This window comes from Panulirus ornatus, chromosome 20 (genome assembly GCF_036320965.1).
Source record: "Panulirus ornatus isolate Po-2019 chromosome 20, ASM3632096v1, whole genome shotgun sequence".
In the NCBI taxonomy this organism is placed as follows: Eukaryota; Metazoa; Arthropoda; class Malacostraca; order Decapoda; family Palinuridae; genus Panulirus; species Panulirus ornatus.
In genome coordinates this window covers 7873818-7897500 of record NC_092243.1, presented here as the reverse complement: position 1 = coordinate 7897500, position 23683 = coordinate 7873818, and the positions used below count along the sequence as shown (strand labels likewise).

The window sequence follows — 23683 nt, the reverse complement described above, 5'->3', positions numbered from 1 at the left end:
TGGTTATATTGATCATGATGGTTTTGGTTATGTGTCTGTATTCACTCATACAAGCGAGAGTTGTGTTCCTTTTGGTTATACCTCAGGGACAGCGATGTTTCTTCTGGTTATACCAGCATTAATGGAGTTCTGTTTGCCTATGCTGTTGGTGATGATGTTAAGTTTGGTTATACATCCGATCTGATGTTGTGACTGGTTATACAAATGTTTTTATATGCTTTTGTATTGTGGCTATACCAAGAGTTGAGGTTGGGGGTCTGTGTTTTTCTAATGTTGTGGTTGTTGCGTGTTGGTTATTTGAAAGGTAATGATGTATTTCAAACCTCCAGTAGTAGTTTGGTTTGGTTACATGGGTGGTTGGGTCGAGATTGGTTATTTGAGAGGTGGTAATCTTCTGACGATGAATTACTTGGTTTTAACAGTGGTGGTAGTCCTTTGTTGGTTACATCATGGCTTTGCTGATACCGATTTATGCCATATTGGTTAGGTTACCGGTTAGATCAGGATAATTAGTGTTATTCCTGTTGTTTAGCCCATATCGATTGAAATGGTTGTCCATTTGGTTGCATCAGTGGAAGTTGCTGAATTTGACTATGTCACTCCCTGAGGAGCTATGTGTGGTTGCACCATCGGTGGTAGTGATGTGTTTGGTTATACCAGCGTCCTGGTTATTCCTCTGGTTGTGAATTTAGTTGTATCTTTGGTTTGGTTATAACACTGATGGTGATGGCTGTATCCGTGGTTCTGAATATGGTTTCGTCTATGATCACTGTCTTTGTTATATCAACTGTCTTGTGTTGAGTTATATTCGTAGATAACTTTGGATACAACCTGTTGTTGTTTTTTTGTTTCCCGTAGCTGTATTTGTCATGTAGCTTTTCCGTCAGTGTATGAGCTTGGTGACTGTACCATTGTCATATATATATATATATATATATATATATATATATATATATATATATATATATATACCGCGCAACCTGAAGGTTAAGCCGGGCGCATGGCTCTCGGATGTATAAGTACACAATAGATTTCCCATACATCTGCACGGCTCTTCCGGTCCCCGTCGACAGCTTGTATATTTAGGAGGTGAGTAGGTCACACGGGGTGGGTTGCCTCACTGCTAACAGTTTCCCCACGACCCCTAGAAGTCGTTACGACGACAATATGGCGTGGTGGTTAGCTCCGTACGTAGGGCCCGGATGAGGTAAGAAATTAGGCCTCAAGTCGTCTCTGTTCTTGAATATAGAACAGGCGAGCAGTTGTGAGAAGGAAGTCCCTTCGAATCGTAGCCACAACCTCGTCCTTATAGATCACAACGGAAGGTTTCATCCAGAATTTTCCCTTTCCCTCGCTGGTTTAAAAACAGAAAGATAACCACACATGACAAATCACAACGGAATGAGTCGTTGCCCCTCAAAAAAAAAAAAAGCAGGCCAGGCCAGCAAGCAGGAAAAGAAAAGAATGATAATGGAACAAAAAAAAAAAGGAAAAAGAAATATATGAGAGAAAAATCGAGTTACAGAATTCTTCACTTCCGATTGCACTCGCGCCCCAGAGTGGGAGGACACCATTATGGCTCTCACTGACGATTGCCATTGAGTTGCGGGAATTGAGTAAACCCGGTACCCCCTGGCCATCACGACTCACCTCGCTAGGGTCAGAGGGCTGGCCTGCCTGCCTGGCTGCCTTTGGGAGGGAGCTGGTGGTGCTTACGAGGGGGTGAGGGGGAGGAGGAGGAGGAGGAAGGGGGGAATGGATTGTGCAGGTGTCGACATGAGGGAGGGAGAGGGATTAATTGAAGATATTGCTGGTGGTACGAGAATGGAAGTTCAGGCGAGGGGATTGTGTGTCTATATGTATATATATATATATATATATATATATATATATATATATATATATATATATATATATATGTGTGTGTGTGTATGTGTGTGTGTTTGACTGTGTGTGTGAGTGTGTGTGTGTGTATATGTGTGTGTGCATTCATTTTTCTTCTCTCTTTTTTCCCCAAGGTCTTACAAATGTGAGTCTCATGGCGACAAGAGAGAATCATTTCTTGAATCACATAGTTAGAGAAATTGAGAAAAATCGTGGGTCTTTACGTAGGAGCAATTTTCTTACTTGTCATAACGAGAGACTAATGGTTTCTGACTATGCTTCTCGCGAGCATTATGACATAGACTTCCGTGGCCTCATAAACTCTTGACCATGCTTTTTATGAGAGTACAGTCTTATAGTTTTAGATATGCTCTTCGTCGTGAGCATGGCCTCATATGATCTTGGCCATGCTCTTTGTGAGCATAAAGACCTGAAGTTATAATCATGCGCTTGGTGAGCAGAGCCTCTTGTTATTTCAACCATGCTCTTCAGGAGTGCAGAGTTTTATCGATTTTGGTCATATATTTGGCAAAATATGAATAAATAAAGAAAAAGAAAATTATACCACTTCTTTAAAAAAAGGACTTAGAAAGATACGGAAGTTATCAGCGGAAGAGACAACTAATAAGATTCAGAGGAATCAACACCAGATAGGAACCTTCTCTCTCTCTCTCTCTCTCTCTCTCTCTCTCTCTCTCTCTCTCTCTCTCTCTCTCTCTCTCCCGATTCGCCAGGTGGCGCGATCGATGGAAACGGGGGTAGGAGGAGGAGGATAGGAGGAGGAGGAGGAGAAGGGAGGAAAGGGGAGGAGGAGGAAGTCGAGGAGTAGGAGGAGAAGGAAGGAAGGGAGGAGGAGGAGGTCGAGGAGGTGGAGGAGAAGGAAGGAAGGGGTTGGAGGAGGAGGAGGAGGTCGGGTCGAGGCAGCGGCCGGAAGGCTGGTTGGAACGGCTCTTGCCCCGAAGGGACCCTGGTCACGATATTCCCACGCGCCTGCGAGACCTGTGTGTTTAAAGCCACCCAAAGGGGGAGAGACCACCACCCCCCTCACGGATCAAAGGGGTCGACGTAAACTGGGCTAAATGAAAGCAAAGGAATCGGGTGAAAGGGAACCCGGGGTTGCAAAATGAATCACACGTGTTCCCTTCCTTCCTTCCTTCCTTCCTTCCCTCCATTGACTGTCGACTTTGACCAGGTTGAAGCGTTTCAGCTGGTAATTGCACTGCTTGACTGGGGTAGGTGGTGGTGGTGGTGTATGTGTCTTTCTGTCTGTCGTTCATTTTCTGTTGCTAGTTTAGTTTTGGTGTACGTTTTCTTCCCTGCGTGTTTTCGTCCGAGTTTATACCAAGTTTTGATGATGGTCTGAAGATTTGACTCTTCCTACTTTTCCCCGTTCTCTTGTCGTCAGCTTTTCGGGCCATTTAGTTTTCTGTCTTTTTTTTCCCCCCTCTGTCTGACAAGAGTAGAGTCTTGTCAAAAGAACTTTTCGCTTCAAAGGAGTCCATTCTGTCCCTGCTGCTGAATGTAGCGCAGTCTTGCTGCTCAAGGAGGCCTTGAAGTTGTATGAAGTCAGTCATTAAAATATTGAGAGAGTCATGACTATTTTGTCATACAAATCTAGGAGTCATATAAACCACCGTGACTTATATACGCTAAGAGGCATTATACAGATCCACTGTTACCATTGGAGTTGCCTCAAGTGGAAAGAGAGTAAGTCTGAATTATAAGGGGTCTCTCTCTCTCTCTCTCTCTCTCTCTCTCTCTCTCTCTCTCTCTCTCTCTGGCTTAATAAGAAAAACATAGGAAAACAGGATATGTTTTTTTATAAGTCTCATGGTGTTATAGGCTCACCCCTCCTCCTCCTCCCCCCCCCCCTAGGAATGATAGAAATTCAAGGGGCACTGAGAGGTGTGTACTATGTCAGATGAGAGAAGAGGCCGAGGCTCTAGCATCATGGGCGAACACCGTGCATAATAGATGCCTGAGAGTATGATTATCACAGTCGCTTCGTGACACGATTATAATCGTCGGAGTCGTGAGGCTTCTTGAGCATTATGAGCGAGATGAGTTCCCTAATATCATGGAAAAAGATGATAGGATTTTATTCGACAATCATTAGCATTATGAAGGAGATCTTCGTTGCTCTTTCATGGCATTTGAACACAAAGTGAGACTTAAGTAATCAAAGAGCTTTATAGTAATTAGTTTGTATAGTAATCACTGGCAAGATAGTATATGTGGCTTGAAACAGAGAACTGTAGTGCTTTTATATATATATATATATATATATATATATATATATATATATATATATATATATATATATATATATATATATATGCATATATACATATATATGAATTATGCACATGTGTATATATGTATATGTCTGTGTATGTATATATATGTATACATTGAAATGTATAGGTATGTACATATGCGTGTGTATGTGGGTGGGTTGGGCCATTCTTTCGTCTGTTTTCTGGCGCTGCCTCGCTAATGAGGGAGACGGCGACAAAGTATAATAAATGAATAATATATATATATATATATATATATATATATATATGTATATATATATATATATATATATATATATATATATATATATATATATATATATATATATATATATATATATGTCAGTGAAGTCCTGCGCTAGTATTTGTTTTGATTAAAGTCACATGTGGTGTCTGAGGTAGTGAAAAAGCTGGACATTACGTCTTTGACCTGGAAAATGAATAGATCCTACCAAACTAAAACGCTGCATTTAAATACTCTATGGGACGACCGCATAGTATTTCACCCATAGCCATGTTGATCATGACTGGATTGCTAATTGATCATTCGTTAGATCACTTCCTTCCATGTCTTATCATTATTAAGACGACAAAAGATATATTTCTTTTGTTTTCGTCAAGGCGATATCCCAAATTCTCGCTCCCTTGATTTGGTTATCATACTGTATCATTTTTCAAATTCTTTGCTTCTTTGACAGAGGGTTTTCAATTCTGATGAATAGGATATCATAGCTACAGTGTGTACCACATCGGCTATCTTAATCTTCAGTATACATTATGTATACATTGTGGAACATAGTGCCAAAATAATTGTGTTCTATGGCTGTGTAAAAGTAATTCTTGCGTTCTGTGGCTGTGTTAAAGTAATTCTTGTATTCTATGGTCGTGTTGAAGTAATTCTTATGTTCTATGGTCGTGTTAAAGTAATTCTTGTGTTCTATGGTCGTGTTGAAGTAATGCTTGTGTCCTATGGTCGTGTTAAAGTAATTCTTGTGTTCTGTGGTCATGTTAAAGTAATTCTTGTGTTCTATGGTCGTGTTAAAGTAATTCTTGTGTTCTATGGGTGTGCTATTTACTACTGTAACTCTCTGTGCTTTGCTGGTCGCCTGTGTTATCTTAATGCAACTCGTATGTGTTCTCTTGGTGTTTGGTTTCCCATCACAGCACTCTACTTTTGCTGTGCTCATGTGTTCACCTCTGCTCTGCTATGCACATTTGCTGTTAATATTCGTTAGTAACATCTGTGTGCTTACTGGATACTAACGCCCTTGTGGCCTTCCTCAATACTTAGTTCTTTCCTTTTCTTGATTTACTCTCATACTGACTCATTTTCTGGTGTTTCTTCATCCTTTTGTCTCATTTCTCTCCCAGGATTCCACCACCTTCCCTCTAGTTTTACCAAATCCTTCTCTACTAGTAACTCCGCATGCTAAACTTCCATCTAGATATCCTCTGCTTCCTCCTACTCCTCTCCTCCTACCTCTCCTTTCTTACCCAAACCTCCTACCCTGCTACATTCACTCCTCAGCCACTCTCCTGACACTCCCTCCTCTCTCTCTCTCTCTCTCTCTCTCTCTCTCTCTCTCTCTCTCTCTCTCTCTCTCTCTCTCTCTCCTTCCTAACACTCCCTCAGTTTCTCTCTCCCTCCCTCCCTCTTCACATCACCCTCCTGCCATAATGGTGATGGACGGGCAGCAAATGGCCCGACAGCAGTTTGGTCTCTGATATATGCAAAGTGAGTGTCATATTTGGGAACGACATTGTGTGAATGGAATGGTCGAGACTACCACAGCCAAGGGAGGAGATCTGCCTCCCTGAAGGTTATGTGGAGGAGGCAAATGTGGCAAGGAGATGGAATGTCGTCTGTGGCATAGTTAATATTTATGTTAAGTTTTAACATCGCTTCAGAGATGTCGACTTTTTGCATATTTTTGTTGTGGTCATTTTGCTTGAAAGAACTGCGGGGTTAAGTGGATTTTTTCCTCATTATTTGGTGTCCCTTTAAGAGAATGATTTGCATTGAAGCCTTGGGAGTAGTTTTGTGGTGGTGACTTACACTTAAGAATGTCGTACAGTGGACACCTTTTTTTTTATGGACGGGATATCAGGTGCTAGCAAGTACGTCATTATTTTTCAATACGAGAAACTGAATTATATCTCCGTGTATACTGATGACATTAGGTAAATTATGACCTTATGAAATTTGTATGACCAGTCGATGATGATAATTTGGTATGACTGAAGAATAGCTGGAGACTTCAACGCTCAAGTAAGTAGTAATCCATTAATAGCTGTAATAATAATAATAATAATAATAATGATAATAATAATAATAATAATGATAATAATGATAATGATAGTAATGATAATAATAATGATAAAGATAATAATAATGATAATATATATATATATATATATATATATATATATATATATATATATATATATATATATATATATATATATATATATATATTATAGTAATTCACATACTTGAAATACTAATATGAAAAACACTGCGGAAGTATCAATAAGGAAATTGCAAGCTTTCTCCTGTATTTCACGCCATTATCCGTGATTTCGTATCCTTGATATTGGCTTGAAATGCAGTCGAAACCTTGAAGTTCTTGTGGTGATATTACCGAGAGTTTATACACACACACACACACACACACACACATATGTGTATATATATATATATATATATATATATATATATATATATATATATATATATATCCACATACATACGTAAGTCGTGCCACTGCTCCTGTTACAGCGTCGGTGGCCGGGGTGCGTCACAGCCCGCCCTCCTACTGGTTTTTCATTTGCATTAACGAGTTACAGACAATAGCTGCAACATGATTAATAACTCCTTTATGACTCCCTGGTCTCCCGAGGCTCGGGTAGAAATTACCACTAAAAATATATTAGTTACTCTAAACTGGTCGTCTTACCTCTTGTTTCATCGTTGAGGAGTGTCTCGCTGATCCCCGAGTCTTCTGCGACGTCGCCCTCTTCTTCCTCCTCTTCTTCCTCCTCTTCTTCTTCTTCTTCCTCCTCCTCCTCCACGCAGCAGTCTTGTCCCTCCTCCTCCTCCACGTCAATCTCCTGCTCCACCTCGTCTATTTTCCTCTTCACCGTTTTCTTGCCTGCCTCCAACTGTAGTCTCTGGTGGGGCGTTATGGTCACTTCGGGTAAAGGTGAGGTCGAAGTGTAGGAGTTCCTCCTCCCCGCTCGGCTGAGGTCTTCTGGTGCCTCCTCCTCCTCCTCCTGCTCCGGTTTCGTGGTCTTAGTTGGGGGTCTGAGCAGGTTGGTGATGCTGAAGGAGCTCTTGATGGTGAGTGAGGGAGAGAGGTTGATGTGGTTATTGTTGTGGGTGTTGGTGTTGGCGGCGGCGGCGGTGGCGGTGGTGGTGGTGATGATGGAGCCGATGCCTCTAGGGTTCGGGAACTGCATCTCGAGATGGTTGTTGTTGTTGTTGTTATTGTTGTTGTTATTGGCGGCGTGGCTCTTGTTGTGCTTCTTGACGCTGAGGTCCGTCGGCTCAGAGTCCATTCCTGGACTGGATCTTCTTCTCCTCTCCTCCTCCTTCTCCTCCTCCTCTTCCTCCTCCTCTCCATCATCTCCCGCTGTCAGGGTTTTCTCCTCATCCCCATCACCGTCACCGTCATCACAGTTCGTCACTTGGGGGATCTTTACCGCCAGGTTCGAGTCCCTGTCTTCCGTCGGTGACGCGTGTTTCATGCGCGTCACGAAGTCCCTCTCTTGCACTTCCGCCTTAGAGGAAGCCATGGCCACTGTCATGATGTCCGAACATTAAGAGAACGTAAACAGTTCTGCCAATCTTACACTTTGCTTCACAAATGTAGAAATACCGGATCGTTAGCATATTACATTTCCTGAATTTCACCAGCAAGAGTCCCACAATCATGCAACGCGCCACAAATTATGTTCTCGGTGTGGCAACGCCTTGAAGGAAAAGGGAGGGGGGGGGGGGTTTACCCACGTGTATTCATCTCATTCGCCTCAACACACACACACACACACGCTCTCTCTCTCTCTCTCTCTCTCTCTCTCTCTCTCTCTCTCTCTCTCTCTCTCTCTCTCTCTCTCTCCTCCTTTAGTGGGTTCAGAGAAATTGTTCTCGTCCAAATGACGTCCTCAGAACGGACTTGGGGACCAGTGAAGGATATGTGATGAGTGAGTCAGACTCTAGACCCACCCCTCCTCCTCCTCCAGTCTTCCCCCACCCACCCCCCTTCCACCGCACTCTCTAACCTCCCCCACCCCAGCAGACCCTCCTCCTCCTCCTCCTCCTCCTCCCCAGACCACGGGTGATGTTAGCACCGCCCCCTGGTATCGGCAGGAGCCGTCTGCCACGCCCCGTTTTCTCACCTTTCCTGTTGGGAAGCTTTTGTCAAAGTTGTCAGTTAGTGATTTCTTCCACCGATCTCAGGGTGTTGGGTTTCCGTCCCTCTCCTGTTCACGGGGCGTTTTTATATTAATTTTTCATTCCCCGGGTCACCAGTTTCTATTACGAGACAGTAACGATAGACATCAGGCCTTTTTTTTTATTAGAAAAAAAAGAAAAACGTCGGGATATGTTTAGGACAATTTGCGTTCGTGGGTAAATACCCGTCATTTACATAACACGTCTCACACTTCACTTCTGACGACGGAATACTGCAAATGGCAACTTGGACGCCATAACATTGGAACTGTTCACTGCTTGGGCACTAATCATGGATCATCTTGGCCGTGCGAGGGATAGACTCTCTCTCATGAACACTGAGCTATGAACAATTCATCGCGTATGATCACGGACGAATCACTACGTGCGTTCACACATCTATTAAGGCATCTATCAAAGGCCCCTTCACACCGATACAGTAATCCTTTTTTGGGCCTTCTTGTGCTTTTGAAGCTCGTCGTTCATTGAGCCCCACCACCTGAGGACTGGCCAGCAGAGGTGATCCTCGTAACAGTCGGGTGGGATAATAAAAACTTGTCAGGAGCCTTAGTTCCGCCAGTGGACTGACGACGTCAGGATCAAGACTCACACATCACCGTCAGCACTAGATCTCCTGGTGAGGGAGGAGCGCGAGCCTCCACCTCCTCCTTCTTCTTCACCTCCCTTCCTTGATCACCAACATCTGTGGCTGCAGTAGGAGGAGCATCACCGACAACAGGTGGATCACCACCACCAGCAGCAGCAGCGGCAGCAGACGACGCTGGGCGGAGAGGGGTGCGGTGGCGGCGGCCGGGGCCACGTGTGTGCGCTGCGCGGTGGAGCTACGTAACTGCGGCGGCGGCGGCGGTGTTTGGCCCTCGTAGCGACGGGGTAGTCTCCTCCCGACTGCCATTAGTGCGCGGCGCAACACCCACAGCGGCCACAGCTCCCGCGGGCTGGGCCACACGCTCCTCGCCCCACGGCTTCCACCTCCTCCTCCTCCTAGCCTGTCCTCATCTATTACAGAGACTGGGGAACGTAGGAACCTGTTATTGTCCTCCAGCAGATAACCTCGTCGTCGACCATTAGGAGGTCTTCTATCATCTGGCTCTCGCATATTATTGTCGTTTAGCAGATGAACGCGTCATAGACTATTAGGTCTTCTGTTATCTGGGTTCTCCATGTAGATAACCCGATCATTAGACCATCAGGTCCTCTGTTATCTTGGCTTCCCCATGTACATCCATTACTGTTCTCCAGTAGAAACCTCGTCATTAGACCATCAGGTCCTCTGTTATCTGGCTTTTCCGTGGACTGGCACTAATGTACTTCAGCAGATAACCTGGTCATATATCATCAAGTCTTTTTGCTATCTGGCTCTCCCATGTATACTAACGTAACATTTCTCAGCAGATGAACTTATCATAGGCCATAATGTCTTGTGTTATCTGTCCAGCCCACGGACTCCCACATAAGACCCCCTCTGGTCTTCTGGTTCTCACGTACCTCTATGTGCAGCCATCAGGTCTTTTGTTAACCATCCCTCTCATGCTCCCATGCATAACCATCGCGTCGTATGTTAATCTACTTCCCCCCCCTCCCCCACCACGTATTCCCTTGCTCGCCATTCACCCTAGAGATCCAAGTATTCGCTTTATAGCTCAGTGCGCCGACTGGCGACGGGTAGGTGGGTGTGTGTGGAGCCGGAGTCCACACCATTTGTGTCACACGTCCACCTTACCACACTCTGGTGTAATACTGCTTTCCTACCTGGGAATTGTATTATCACCTAATGATAGTATACACGACCGTCTTACAGGATCACATGCAATCATACGACGGTCGTTTGAGACGGAATTTCTGAACCGTAAAGGCTGTGGACGGACTCTGTCTTCATCAAAATAAAAAGAAAATAAAAACCTCTTATTTGCACACATAACGTAGCGAGTTAATCACGTCTTTTAAAGTCCTATAATAGACTCCAGAGTCTCAGAATGGGACTAGCATTAAGTGAGGAGGAGAATGGCACAGGTTCATGAGCTGGATCTGATGGGGGTCCACCTATTACCACACACACACACACACACACACATGTCCACTTAACAAATGTGAGTTCCAAATGACGGTGGTTGGCGTAGAGACGTAGGCTATAACACCGATAGATCACCATTACCATGATTACGGGAAAGATCTACGAGAAATCGTCGGGAAATTGGGCCTTGCTATGATCCATTTCCTCGTATCTGTTATCATCCGTACGCCCGCCAGAGGTGAAGTAAGAAGGGAGGGGAGGGGAAAAAAAAATACGCCTTTGGTTCTTCTTTACATAGGGGTTATAGGTTTGTAAAGTGCGTATTTCTGATTAAATGTTTGGTTATTGTTTCATTGGGCTTTCCTTATATTCTTCCTATGTTGATCAGTCATTACATGGATGCGTTCTCTCTCTCTCTCTCTCTCTCTCTCTCTCTCTCTCTCTCTCTCTCTCTCGTTTACAACACAATTTGGTTGTCACTGCAGTGTCTTTCACTCACTGCTTCCTTCAGACACTTAGCCCTCTTTCTTCAATTCTTCCTTCAAACGGTGACTCCTCATTCTTCATTGCTTCCTTCAGATACTGAGTGTCTTTCTTTCATTGTCTCCTTCAGATTTTGAGTGCTGTTCCTTCAGATACTGTATGGCCTTCCTTCACTACTTCTATCAATTAAAGAGTTCCTTTTCCTCGATGTTTCCTTCAGATTCTGAGTGCTTTTCCTTCATATGTTGAATTCCTTTTTCTTTCTTTTTTCTACTTCTTTCACATACTTGATGACCTTCCTTCGCTGCCTCCTTCAGATACTGAGTTCCCTTCCTTCACTGCTTCCTTCAGAGAATAAGTGCCATTCCTTCATTGCTTTCTTCAAATCCTAAGAGTTGTTCATTCATATAATGGCTGATGTGAATTTTATGATGTCACCAACATCCCACCAGTATTACACTCTTTCTCTCTCACTTTCTCACTAGTGATAGTGCGTGTGACACTCCATCGCACTTACTAGAGGTTTTATATATATATGTATATATATATATATATATATATATATATATATATATATATATATATATATATATTATTCATTTTATTTATTATACTTTGTCGCTGTCTCCCGCGTTAGCTAGGTAGCGCAAGGAAAGAGACGAAAGAATGGCCCAACCCACCCACATACACATGTATATACATACACGTCCGCACACGCACATATACATACCTATACATCTCAACGTATACATGTATATACACACACACAGACGTATACATATATACTCATGTACATAATTCATACTGTCTGCCCTTATTCATTCCCTTATTCATTCATATATTTGTCAGCTACGATACAGCGCTCCACGCGGAAGCAGAGTAAAGTAGGTTTCTCTAAAGGCGAGAAGGTTTTCAACGATGATATACACCCTCGTCAGTAGCGACAACCTTGCGTTGCTACACACTTCGCAGGATATATATATCATTTTTTCACCTGTCCCATCCTTCTTATTATTTCTCCCTGATTACACCTTTCACGTGTTATTACAGCAGCAGTAAATGTACCAGCTTTAGCCAGCGACAAGAGTTAGTCTGGCTTGGCTCTGTTGCCATCTGCTCGACCACAGCGTAACCCCCCCTCCCCCCCCAACCAGCGCCCTTTGTCCTCTTGGCTCCCGACGGTCGTCGTGAGCGAATCACACACGAGTTATCGTCCTCTGAATTCCATCGAAGCATTTCAAGCCTGTTTACCCTCCTCCCCCAGTTCTTCCCACAGTTCTTCCCAGATACCGGGTACTACCGAGACCAATGGTTCTGTGGCGTGAGATCTACGGGGTTCAGGCGTGTATCATTCACACACAACGTATACCGAGATGGTCTTGTGTCCTCCCCTCCTATAGTTAACTTCAGGAAGATCACGGAAGGAAGGTTTTTTTTCCTTGTACATGGCCTACGTCCTCCTGCCTGTGGTTTGTGGAGATCCAGGGGCCAGAAGACTGGCCCAGTTCAAGCTTAAGAGACTTAAAAGACTTTCAAAAGTTTCCTTCGTCAAGTTAGGAAGAGAAAAGAAAGTCATAAGCCCGAAAGACTTTAAGGTCTTGCCCCGGCGTTCTAGTGGTATTCTCAAAATGTTAAACATGGAGGAATTGACTGTTCTTTACATCGGTTCTATCCTGTTTTTGAACTTCTTTCTCATATAATTCAACTATCCATTACTTCCCAGTAATGTCACTATCCATTCCATGACCTCGTACTTCGCCATAGTCGTCACTATCCACTTTCTGATAGTGTTGACACTATCCAATCAGTGACCCCCCCCCCCCCCCCTTGACTCTTTCCCCTGTGTTGTCACTACCCATTGTGAGACTTGTAGTGTTCTCTATTCATATCTTGACCTGGTCTTTCCGCAGTTTTGAGACCATCCAATCCCAGAACCCCTTCCCTGACCTGCTTCAAATTGATATGATTTTCAATGCCTCCCATTTTTCTTTCTATTTTTTTTGTATATACACTTTTTATACAAATACCGGGGTACTCTTGGAAATTAGATTTGATTTATTGTAATTTTTCATGAGCCTTTTTTTTTTCCTTACTCTGCCAAACACCGATATAGAGAAAGAATATGTGTCTTAATAAGATATAAGCAGTTTGTTTACACTCTGCTAACAGTTGTAGAAATATTAGGAGTTATTACAAGACCGGAACTCGAGCATTCCTTGTGGCTCAGGACCCCGATTAATTGTGGGATCAATCTTATTAATCATATCAATCATGTCAATTGATTTTTTTTCTGTCAACAGTCTAGGAATTCGTCGACGTTGTATTTGATGTTTTGTGGTCTCGAGTCTGCGTTTGAATTTGGCTCATAAATACATGAGATATTCTGTATGATAAGCCTCATTAACAGGTAGGGATCGTGTATCACATATATTGACTCATGAATAGTTGAGGTATTCTCCTTAATGAGACTCATGAATAGTTTATATTATGAATAGTTTATATTATGAATAGATAGGACATACCACACGCCATGAACATTTTCTTTTTATTTTTTTAGTTATATGTCATAATGATATTTCAAATGGGTACTAGATTTGATGGTATTTTTCGATGATTATTCATAAGTTCATTAAAAAGTAGATCATTTTTCTCTAAAACTACGTTACCAAAGAATACTCTATTGTTTAAAAGTATTTACTAAAATACAACTAAAGAGTTTCACTTCTCCTGCTTCTTAATGTTTTATACAGCTGTTGTGGCAGACCTCATCTATGTCTATGTAAATTCAATTTAACGACTCATTATATTTTCAGGTTATTTGATAGAGAAATTTTTGTATAAAGTTTCTTTTCCAAAAGCCTTAGGTTCTTTGGAAATTGATCGAGATCTCTTATAAGTATTCGTTCATGTGGGGATTATTAAAGATATTACGAAAGATATAAAGTTCTGATTTAACTTTAAGCTTAGATGATTGGGAGTAAGCTTAGACTGGGGAAGAGCGGTGTGTGGGGTGTGTATGACTCGTTTCTCTGATCTTTTATCACCTTCCAGATTACGGTCATCAAACCTGGAATGGGTTCCTGGACTGGATTCCACACATACTAGCCATATTTCTTGTCCTTTACAGTAATTATTTGTAGATCAGACTATAAACAGTGGCAGTTTATCTTCAGTCCCTGTATAACTTGCTTATGTTATCTATCTACCTGTCTGTCCATCTATCTATCTACCCATATATATATATATATATATATATATATATATATATATATATATATGTATATGGAGTATTTTGAGACCTTCCAATGACCCGCCGTTTGGTACATCCCGTGTGCATCTTCCTGCTTCACATGTCGTTCATTCTTGAGTATCACCCTACACTGACAGCCGAGGAGAGGGGGGGATGACCCTCCTGACGAAGGAGCGGCGAATGGGTGTTTGCCTGGCTTCGATACGTCACCCCACAGCGAGTCTGACTTGCCAGGAGAAAGCTTAGAACAGGTCACTGTCGCTCTCTTATTTTTTTTCTTTTCTTTGTTTTTTAGCTCGATTCTGCCCTTCAGGTTCATGGCCATGGCTGTCGGGGTAACACCGTCATGGTAACGAACCCTAGACAATGTTGCCGATCAGCGCCTGTCCTCAACCAAACCCCCATCCACCCAACCCATTCCTCTAGTACGACCTAACACCCCCACCGCCTCTCCTTGAAACCTGGCTCGGAGGAGCTGATTCAAAGAGTGGCGTTATGAGATTCCGTGGCTGCGAAAGCACACATGGCAAGAAGATTCCAAACCAAACAACCCTCTCTCCCCCTGGAACTGATAACGATAACGGGAGTAGATAACGGGGTAGAGGAATGCTACAAGTGTCCCTTCCCCTTAGCGATCATAGACCATTGGCAACCCTGAGGTGCATTTTTTTTCTAAAACAGTTTGAGAGTTGCGCTAGCCTTGGCAACACTGACCCTTCTGCTTTGCTTCTCACTTATTAAACTATTATCAAGACGCCGCCAGGCACGCTAAGGTTTCGCTTACAGCTTTCCACTCCCCCTCCACCCCACTACCTCCCTAAGCTCACCGGGGATTTCTCAGGACGTCAGCGCTACGGTCGGAAGCAGCGGCAACTGGTCCCTCTGGTCTGTTGTGGGCGACAGAGGGTAGGAAGATCAAGCAAACGGTATCATTTGTACCACCCTCCGATGACGTTTACCGCGGTTTATAACGGGGTTACGCCGTGCTTGCCTTCACTCAGACCCAGCTTTGGTGGTCAGTTATTTTAGCGTTTAGGGGGGCGGCGCGCACCCGTCAGGTGTGCCTCTGCCATCTAGATTTGGCATAAAAGGTGTGAGAAAAGAATAGAAAACAACCCATTTGTCTTGTGTTTCTGAGGGATGGCATCCCCGCTCGCTACCAAGCACCGAGACTCGAGACTGTGAACTGATTTACTCGTACGTACGAAAATGAGAAAATTCCAGTTCGCGTCAGAATACACTACTCAACACACGGATGTTCAGAGTGAACACTCATGCTCATTTGTTGTTGCCTCTGGAGGGCGGCGCCGTTAGGGTAACCATGGCCATTCCCGATTTGCTAGAGGCGATAGAAATGCAGAAGTAGCAGTTAGGATGAAACCCTCCTGGTGGTGGTGGTGTCTTCGTCGTCGGACGGGTAGACAAGGTATTCTAACTTATACACTCACAGGCATTTGGCTCCAGTTCGGTGTTTAGCCTCCAAGTGTTCACTCAGTGTGGAGTGTGGAGGATGTGATGTGTACGTTCCTCTCCCTTCCTCCGTCCGTCCCTCCGTCCCTCCCTCCTTCCCTCCCTTATCTTAATGCGATCGTTTCATAATTTTGTGTCCGTGTGGCTATCGTGTGTCCCTTATGGTTACTGTGTCTCCTGCGTCTTTGCTTTATTGACATCTCCTAGTGGGAGAGTCTCTTTGACCTCTTTCTCTCTCTCTCTCTCTCTCTCTCTCTCTCTCTCTCTCTCTCTCTCTCTCTCCTTCCCATACTAATGGTACACACCTGCCTACCACCCAGCTCCATCTTAGCTTTCGCAGAATCTGCTGTAATCATGCTAATTTCTGTTCTCTGGAACTCGGTCTCACACTGTGCTTCTAATGATGTAATTTAGCTTCTTGTAATTCCCTTCTCTGTGTGTCATCTGTTGATGAGAATCTGCTTTCTTTCTTTTTTTTTACCCTTAGCCATTTGCTCACTTTGAATGTATATCATCTCAAAAAAAAGAACCTAGTCTCTTTTTCGAAGCTTCAGAGTTTTATCTTCCGAGGCTCCGGAGCGTCATCTGAGACATTCTCAATTTTATTGTCACTGTTTGCTATCGTTAACCGAGTACTGGTGATCCTTATCCCTCGTTTTCTAAATATGTTGGTGTGTAAAGTTTCCACATGTATCTAGTATCTATATTCTTAGTGGATCCCCATTTTCCATAGCCTGTTTCTCTGCTGTTTCAGTTGACGCTGATCCATCAGCTCACCACTTAAGTTCTTTTCACTGTTCTTAAGACAGATTTGTTCAGGTTGTTTGGCCATTTTGAAGGACATGATCTCGGAGCAACGAAGCAGAATGTGTCGATCCCATTTCCCCTTAACATGGATTTTCTGCGAGATCATCTGTCTGTCTGTCTGTCACTGTCTTTAAAAGTCCTGGTTTACTTAAAAGGAAAAATGAATTCCTTTTGCCCACTATGTCCACAAACTTTTGAAGTCCACCTGTATTTATCACTATCACTACCACTGTCTGTAATCATCCCTAGCACTGCCACCATCTCTAATCATTCCTAGCACTACCACTGTCTGTAATCATCCCTAACACTACCACTGTCTGTAATCATCCCTAGCACTACCACCATCTGTGATCATCCCTAGCACTACCACTATCTGTAATCATTCCTAGCACTACCACTGTCTGTAATCATCCCTATCCCTGCCACTATCTGTAATCATCCCTAGCACTACCACCATCTGTAATCATCCCTAACACTACCACTGTCTGTAATCATCCCTATCACTACCACCATCTGTGATCATCCCTAGCACTACCACTATCTGTAATCATCCCTAGCACTACCACCATCTGTAATCATCCCTAGCACTAACACAATCACTGCAGACCTACGAACTACGAGTAGGAAGTGAAGGAGTTCGATACAAGCTCACCTTAGAAGGGGAGATGGATGACAGCGTCCCGCTACTTTCGACATCTTTTTGGCGAGAAGTTCCTCATCATATAACCCCCCCCCCCCCCTCCCTCCCTCCTAACACCCCCCCCCCCCCCCCCCCCCCCCCCCGAACGCTCCACGCACGAGCGATAACTAGGAGGAAAACGGGAAGCAGATGTAAACGAGAGGATGAGTCGCACCGCGGTGGGGTGGATTTAGCAGTCCACTTGTGTGTGTGTGTGTGTGTGTGTGTGTGTGTGTGTGTGTGTGTGTGTGTGTGTGTGTGTGTGTGTGTGTGTGTCTGTGTGTGTGTGTGCGTGTGTGTGTGTGTGTGATTTACATTTGTGTATCATGGGAAAAGAGTTTCACAGTCATGTTGCCTCGTCTTTTAACCTTCTCTCTATGTACCATCTGCCGAAGACGCCCTGCCCTTGTTCCTGCTTGAAGATCTAACCACTCATCCATCCTTGTGTGTGTGTGTGTGTGTGTGTGTGTGTGTGTGTGTGTGTGTGTGTGTGTGTGTAATGCAGGGAACAAACACGTCCTGGATGTGTACGAAAACGCATATTCCATTTAGCTTTCTCTTCTAACACAGAGCTCACTCTCTCGTAGAAGTCTTGACATGATACTGTTGTCCTTAAGTCCATGTTGCCTCTCATTCAACCAGCTTTAGATTTTGAAGTATTTGTCCATTTCTGATTATCTTTTCCACCGTATGACGTGCTACATTTCGTCAGAAAGACCGGTTTGCATTAGTTCAGCCGCGCAATTTCCCGGTCTCATTTCTTAAATACAGGTAAGAGACTTGCCCCGTTCCACCCCCACGTCATCAAACACAAGCACTGCATCATGACTTTCCCAGTTTGTGTATTGCATGTAATTTTCTCAATTTCCACGTTACTCTGTGTGAAGATAATATCTAGTAATAATGGCACATCAGTCCCTCCGTTTTTCGTGTTCTCAGTGACGTGCTAATCCGGGAATATTTTCTTGTACAAACCCTGAAAAACTTGTGTCTTCACGACCTTCTGTCTTCAAGAGGATTTAGAGTCTCCCAGTCTGTGTCATTATTAATGAAATCTTCTTTATGCGGAACTCAACACATTCAGGAAGAGTGTCTTTCTCTGCGTGTGTGTGTGTGTGTGGGTGTGTGTGTGTGGGTGTGTGTGTGTGTTTAACCTCCATAATCGCGTATGTGTACACGAATTAATGTACAAGTACTCATTGGTGATGACAGGATTATCATACTTCATTTCATCACCCACCCATTCCTTCTCCATTGAGAGGCATATCGGTATTTCGTAGAGCCATTATGAGGTAATTCGTCTACACTTTAGACCTGTCACAGCATCAGACCCTGCATTTTCCTTTGAGATCGAAGCGAACAGACGATTATTATAATCAGAATCAAATTCGCATTATAAATGCCATAACCACAGACAAATGACGCCCTCTACCCTCCATCCTGGTATTAAATTTCACTCTGGGTAATATCTCTCCTTATCATATGATTGCCTTTTCATTACGAAGTTTAACGACAGGCGAAAAACGCCCACACTTACCTCCCAACAGGATATCCATAAAGATATCTATAAAGATACGAAAATGTCGGATGTTATCATTTCAATCTGTGTTTTCAGTAAGGTGTCTGAACCCATCTCCCAGAAGCAGTAAGGTGTTTGAACCCATCTCCCAGAAGCAGTAAGGGGAAACAAAAAGCTATGTAATATCCTTCGTATTCTCGTTGCCCCTTTCTGATCCGGGTAAAGGCCATCACCCCCTTATTACCAATTCGAATTCTTTATGTTGATATAGGGATTAGCGGCTGAGTGCGAAGTCCTTGTCGGGTATATAGAATAATGGACCAGTAATGTAGCGGTGATTATAACCAAATCGGTCCACTCACCCGAGTTGCAAGAGAGCGTTTGTCATTACGCGCCCGGAAATGCCTTTTCATGCATTACCACCAGAGACGACCTGCTCTTTAGAGGCGATTTCCGGCATAACCGGACCATTTATTTCATCTGGAGAGGACCATCAATCTTCCTTATTATGTTAAGATCATAGATACCTTCACCTCGCGTTGTTAACGTGAGCAGCCTTCGCCGCCGTGCGCGCGCCTCTCACCGTAGATTTATCGCGCGTGGTAGACGTTCACGTCGCGTTTCATTATGTCCGCGCAAGAACAGAGTGGCTGACTTCTGTGATCATTCGAAATTCTTACCCGTCGTGGAGGGAGGGAGGGAGGGGGTCACCCTTCGTCTGAGGTCAACCTTCCCGCGAGGCAGAGAGGGGACCTTCATCTCGCCTCGAAAGAACGAATTCTGACGGAGACGTGGGAGGAGGAGGAGGAGGAGGGGTTAGGGGGTTGGAGAAGGAGGCGGAAGAAGAGGAGAAGAAGGAGGAGTGAGCAGGAAGAAGTGCATCAGGAGGGGAGTTTGGTGGCAGCGAGTTAATTCTCCAACCCCACGAGCAACATCAATTAACAATAGGTTTAATTAATATTCAGTTGGCTGTAGTGAAGGTGACTTCCTTATTCAGTCAAGTTAACACAACGTCGGTCTGTCGGATTTCCCCTCATCTGATCAGTTTGTTTTGGCAGTATGTGATGACAGATGACCTAATGGTGTATGACGAGGTTATCTGCTGGAGGACAGTAATGTTAGTACATGGGAGAGACAGATAACAGAAGACCTGATGGTCTATGACGAGGTTATCTGCTGGAGGACAGTAATGGTAGTACATGGGAAGGACAGATAACAGAAGACCTGATGGTCTATGACGAGGTTATCTGTTGGAGGACACCATTAGCATCCTGGATTCTTTCTCTGTATAGAGGGAGACAGGATAGATCCTGTGTGGGTCACTTGTACGTTCTCTGCCCATTTTTCTACTACTGTGTAAGTCCTATTACTGTTTGTTAAATCATGGTAATACATCCTGAATGATGACCCAGCCTCGCCAAAGATGACTTTTTCCCCCTCGCGGGTGTAATCTCAAGCAGGTGGAGTCATGTATCATGTATAGGTATCATATGATTCACGTGGAGTTAGGTATCACATTCGTTGTAGTTCTGTCCCGACTGGCACTATCTTGCGAGTCCCGGATATTCGATAGTCGATGGATCTTGGATTAAAGGATTTTTGATATGCATAGATAGACTCGATTCTTCATTTCAGCTGAATGATATTGTTCAAGTAGCGGAAAATCTTACACACCTGCGTGGTCTTCAGTTGCTGCCCAGTTCCATGCTGGAATATCGATACAATCTTCTTAGATATTAATCTAAGAAGATTGTATATCTCGAGAGACTTAGGAACTAAATATTTGGCTGGAGGTAGACGACATTAGTCTGACATCCATTTGACGAGACCAGTCATATCCCAAGGTCCCTAAGGATCAAGGAATACATTCAAGTGAAGTACTCTTCAGAACGCCGAGGGATGATTTATAGCCAGAGAACTCGATCCGGTGAAAGCATGGGTCTTGTGCCAGTGTTTACAGCGAGGGTGATGATAGAATTGGTCCGAGAGCAAGGAGCTTGACTGAAGAGACTAAGGCCTTTGTAGTCGCTGATAAAGATACTCTGTACCGCATGTTCGGAGAGCCATCGTAAAGACAGTGGATGATGGTATCGTAAAACGTCTGCTTCCTGAAGGTGGTCTTCTAGTACTGTGGAACGTGTCGAAGTGAGGACTTCAGGTGACTGTTAACAGCAGAATCTCCAGTCACATGACTACGTTGCACTACTGCGTGGATACCGCTTTTGACCCGCCGATCTGTCAAGTGTCTGTGTATTGTAAGTACCTCCCCATTGTAGGAGGTGTTGAAGACCCTGGCCATAATTGTCGGTAAAGACTTTGGGGTACACTCAGCTGTAAGTAGTGGGATGATTGTAGTAATACCAAGGATAAGGTCAAACGGGCTGGATTGCCTTCAGCCACTATTTCATTAGTTATTACTCTCATTTCAGTGGGAATAACGTTGATCTATGTGGGAAAAACACCTGACGTTTGCCGAATGGCTGGGCGGAACAGACAGTTTTCCTGAGTGAACTGGACTAAATCTTATGAGAAATACCTTGGCTGAAGACTCAAGGATAGATGTGATTAATTGCCTTACCGGCGATCCAATTCTTCAGTGCCTGTCTGAAGAACTCATCAGCCAATGGTGACCGTGAGACCGCTTGTGGTTAGCTGGTTAGTGTGTGTGTGTGTGTGTGTGTGTGTGTGTGTGTGTATGTGTGTATGTCGGTACCCTTTCTTCAGAAGACAAAATCCTGCTGTGCCCTGTGGAGTCATGAAGTCTCAAAGGATATTCCATACCAGATGAGAGATATGAGTGAACCCAGGCGATGAATCTTGGAAAGTAATCAAAGAAGATCAAAGAAGAAGAAGAAGAAGAAGAAGAAGAGGACGACGAAGAAGAAGAAGACGAAGAACCGACAGAGAATATAAGTGTTCGAAATCAAATGAACGTCCCCGTCTGCGGCGTCGCTCAAGGGCACCAGTGGTTCCGAAGCAGTTTCGTCCTTCGCTGCTTCTGACAAGGTTCGCGAGCCTCACGTAAAATCAGGGAGCCATTCATTACGAAACCACACTGACACAATAACACACCCATCCAGTTCATCTGCAGACTGATCTCGATGTGGATATTCTTACCTTCGTCTGTTCATTCGTCTTCCTGTAGGGTTGATGAGAATATGACCCATTTTATAGAGTACTGTGTTGGAAAAAGAAAAAAAAGGTGACCGTACGAGAAGAGAATTGTGGGTTTTTACGAAGGGAGAAAGAGAGAGAGAGAGAGAGAGAGAGAGAGAGAGAGAGAGAGAGAGAATTCTTGGATAGGGTATGTCCATCTATATGTAATCAGTCACTAATTTATTCATCATCCATAATTTCTTTCGAAAAGTATCCCTGTTATTACCTGTCTCTCTACAATTCCAAACACCTATTCTTACTCAGGTATTTTGGAAAAACCATTAGAATCCCACCTGGTTATAATTCCGTTTACAATCGGTCCCTCAATACGTAGTCGGGTCCCTCATAACTGAAGTACACAGTAGAGAAGATGCATGCTGGAACAGTCCCTGGAAGTAGAAAAGATACATACTGGAACAAATCCCTGGAAAACAGGCGCTGGAAAACAGGACATGATAAACAAGCCTTGTCGAACAGGTCCTGGAAAACAGGCCCCTGGTAATCAGGTCCTGGACAACACGCCCTGGAACGCAGATCCTGGAAAACACAAGGGAAAGAAAAGTAGGCCCTAGAACACACGGTTGAAAACCTCTCGTCGTCGGTTTCCAGCCGCTCACGCCCATATGGCGTAATGTTCCAGGAAACCGCATTTAGCAAGACCTTGACGATACCTGCCCACACACACACACACACACACACACACACACACACACACACACCTGGAACGGAGGAAGGAAGAGGCCCACCAGCGGCGTTTTAAGATAATAATGATGAAAATTTCATCACCCCTTTAGGGAAAATGGCGAAGCGAGTCTTTTAAACGCCTGGCAAGGTCTGTTGGGGTCTTTAAGAGCTTGAGTAAATCCCTCAAGGGAAAAAGGGCGAGGCGGTACGGTGTAAGCACAAGGGCCTTAGCGAATCCAACCTCAACGACTTAGGTAATCCCTCATGGAACAGAGGGCGAGCCGGACCGTTCCAACGCAAAGCCCCGTCCATCCCCAAGGCAGAGGCCAAGCAAGTGTATACAAAGAACTCCATCTGCCAACACCTCAGGAGTACCGCTAGAGCGAGGTACTGGAGGTGTTTCTCGTATGGTGATGATAAAACCGTCCCCCCCTTTACCCGTAGAGGATTCTCTAACCCTACTGACTTGTGACCGTAACCCCCCGGTCACTACGGCAATTATATCCGTCACTCATTCCGGACACATTTGGTCCTTTTTTTCCCACTAAAGGCTTTAAGAAGTCTGCTGCAATACGTGAGATGTCATAGACCAGTTGGACGGCGTCAAGTCATCTTCCGCAGCGACGTTGGTGGACGCATGACCGAGACAGATGCTGATTTTAATGATGATGATGATGAGGAGGAGGAAGATGATGATAGAGGTAAACACACACACACACACACACACACACACACACACACACACACACACACACACACACAAGCCCGTTTCCTTCTTTGTTCTGTCATTTTCCTTGTTTTCTCCATTCGTCTGTATTTTCCATACACCGACTTTTCTTCCATTACTCTCACATCATCGGCTTCCCCTAGTCTGTCTTCCGTTCTATAACTTCTCAGTTCATCGCCAGGTAACCGCTTCCCCTCCTTCCCCTCCTCCTTCCCCTCTTCCCCCCTCCCTCCTCCCTCCCT

The 23683-nt window shown here is 44.2% G+C and overlaps 1 protein-coding gene and 1 long non-coding RNA gene across 2 annotated transcripts in view; one reads left to right on the top strand and one right to left on the bottom strand.

Annotated features, from left to right (window-relative positions):
- LOC139755896 (uncharacterized) overlaps positions 1 to 8225 on the bottom strand; it is a 78417-nt gene extending 70192 nt beyond the window's left edge. Inside the window, exon 1 of the mRNA XM_071674611.1 lies at positions 7139 to 8225. Coding sequence (XP_071530712.1) covers positions 7139 to 7988 — 850 coding nt within the window. The 5' untranslated portion in view covers positions 7989 to 8225. The remainder of the gene's footprint in view (positions 1 to 7138) is intronic.
- Positions 1 to 23683, top strand: part of LOC139755897 (uncharacterized) — a 754411-nt gene that overhangs the window by 270388 nt on the left and 460340 nt on the right. The gene's annotated exons all lie outside the window — the stretch shown is intronic.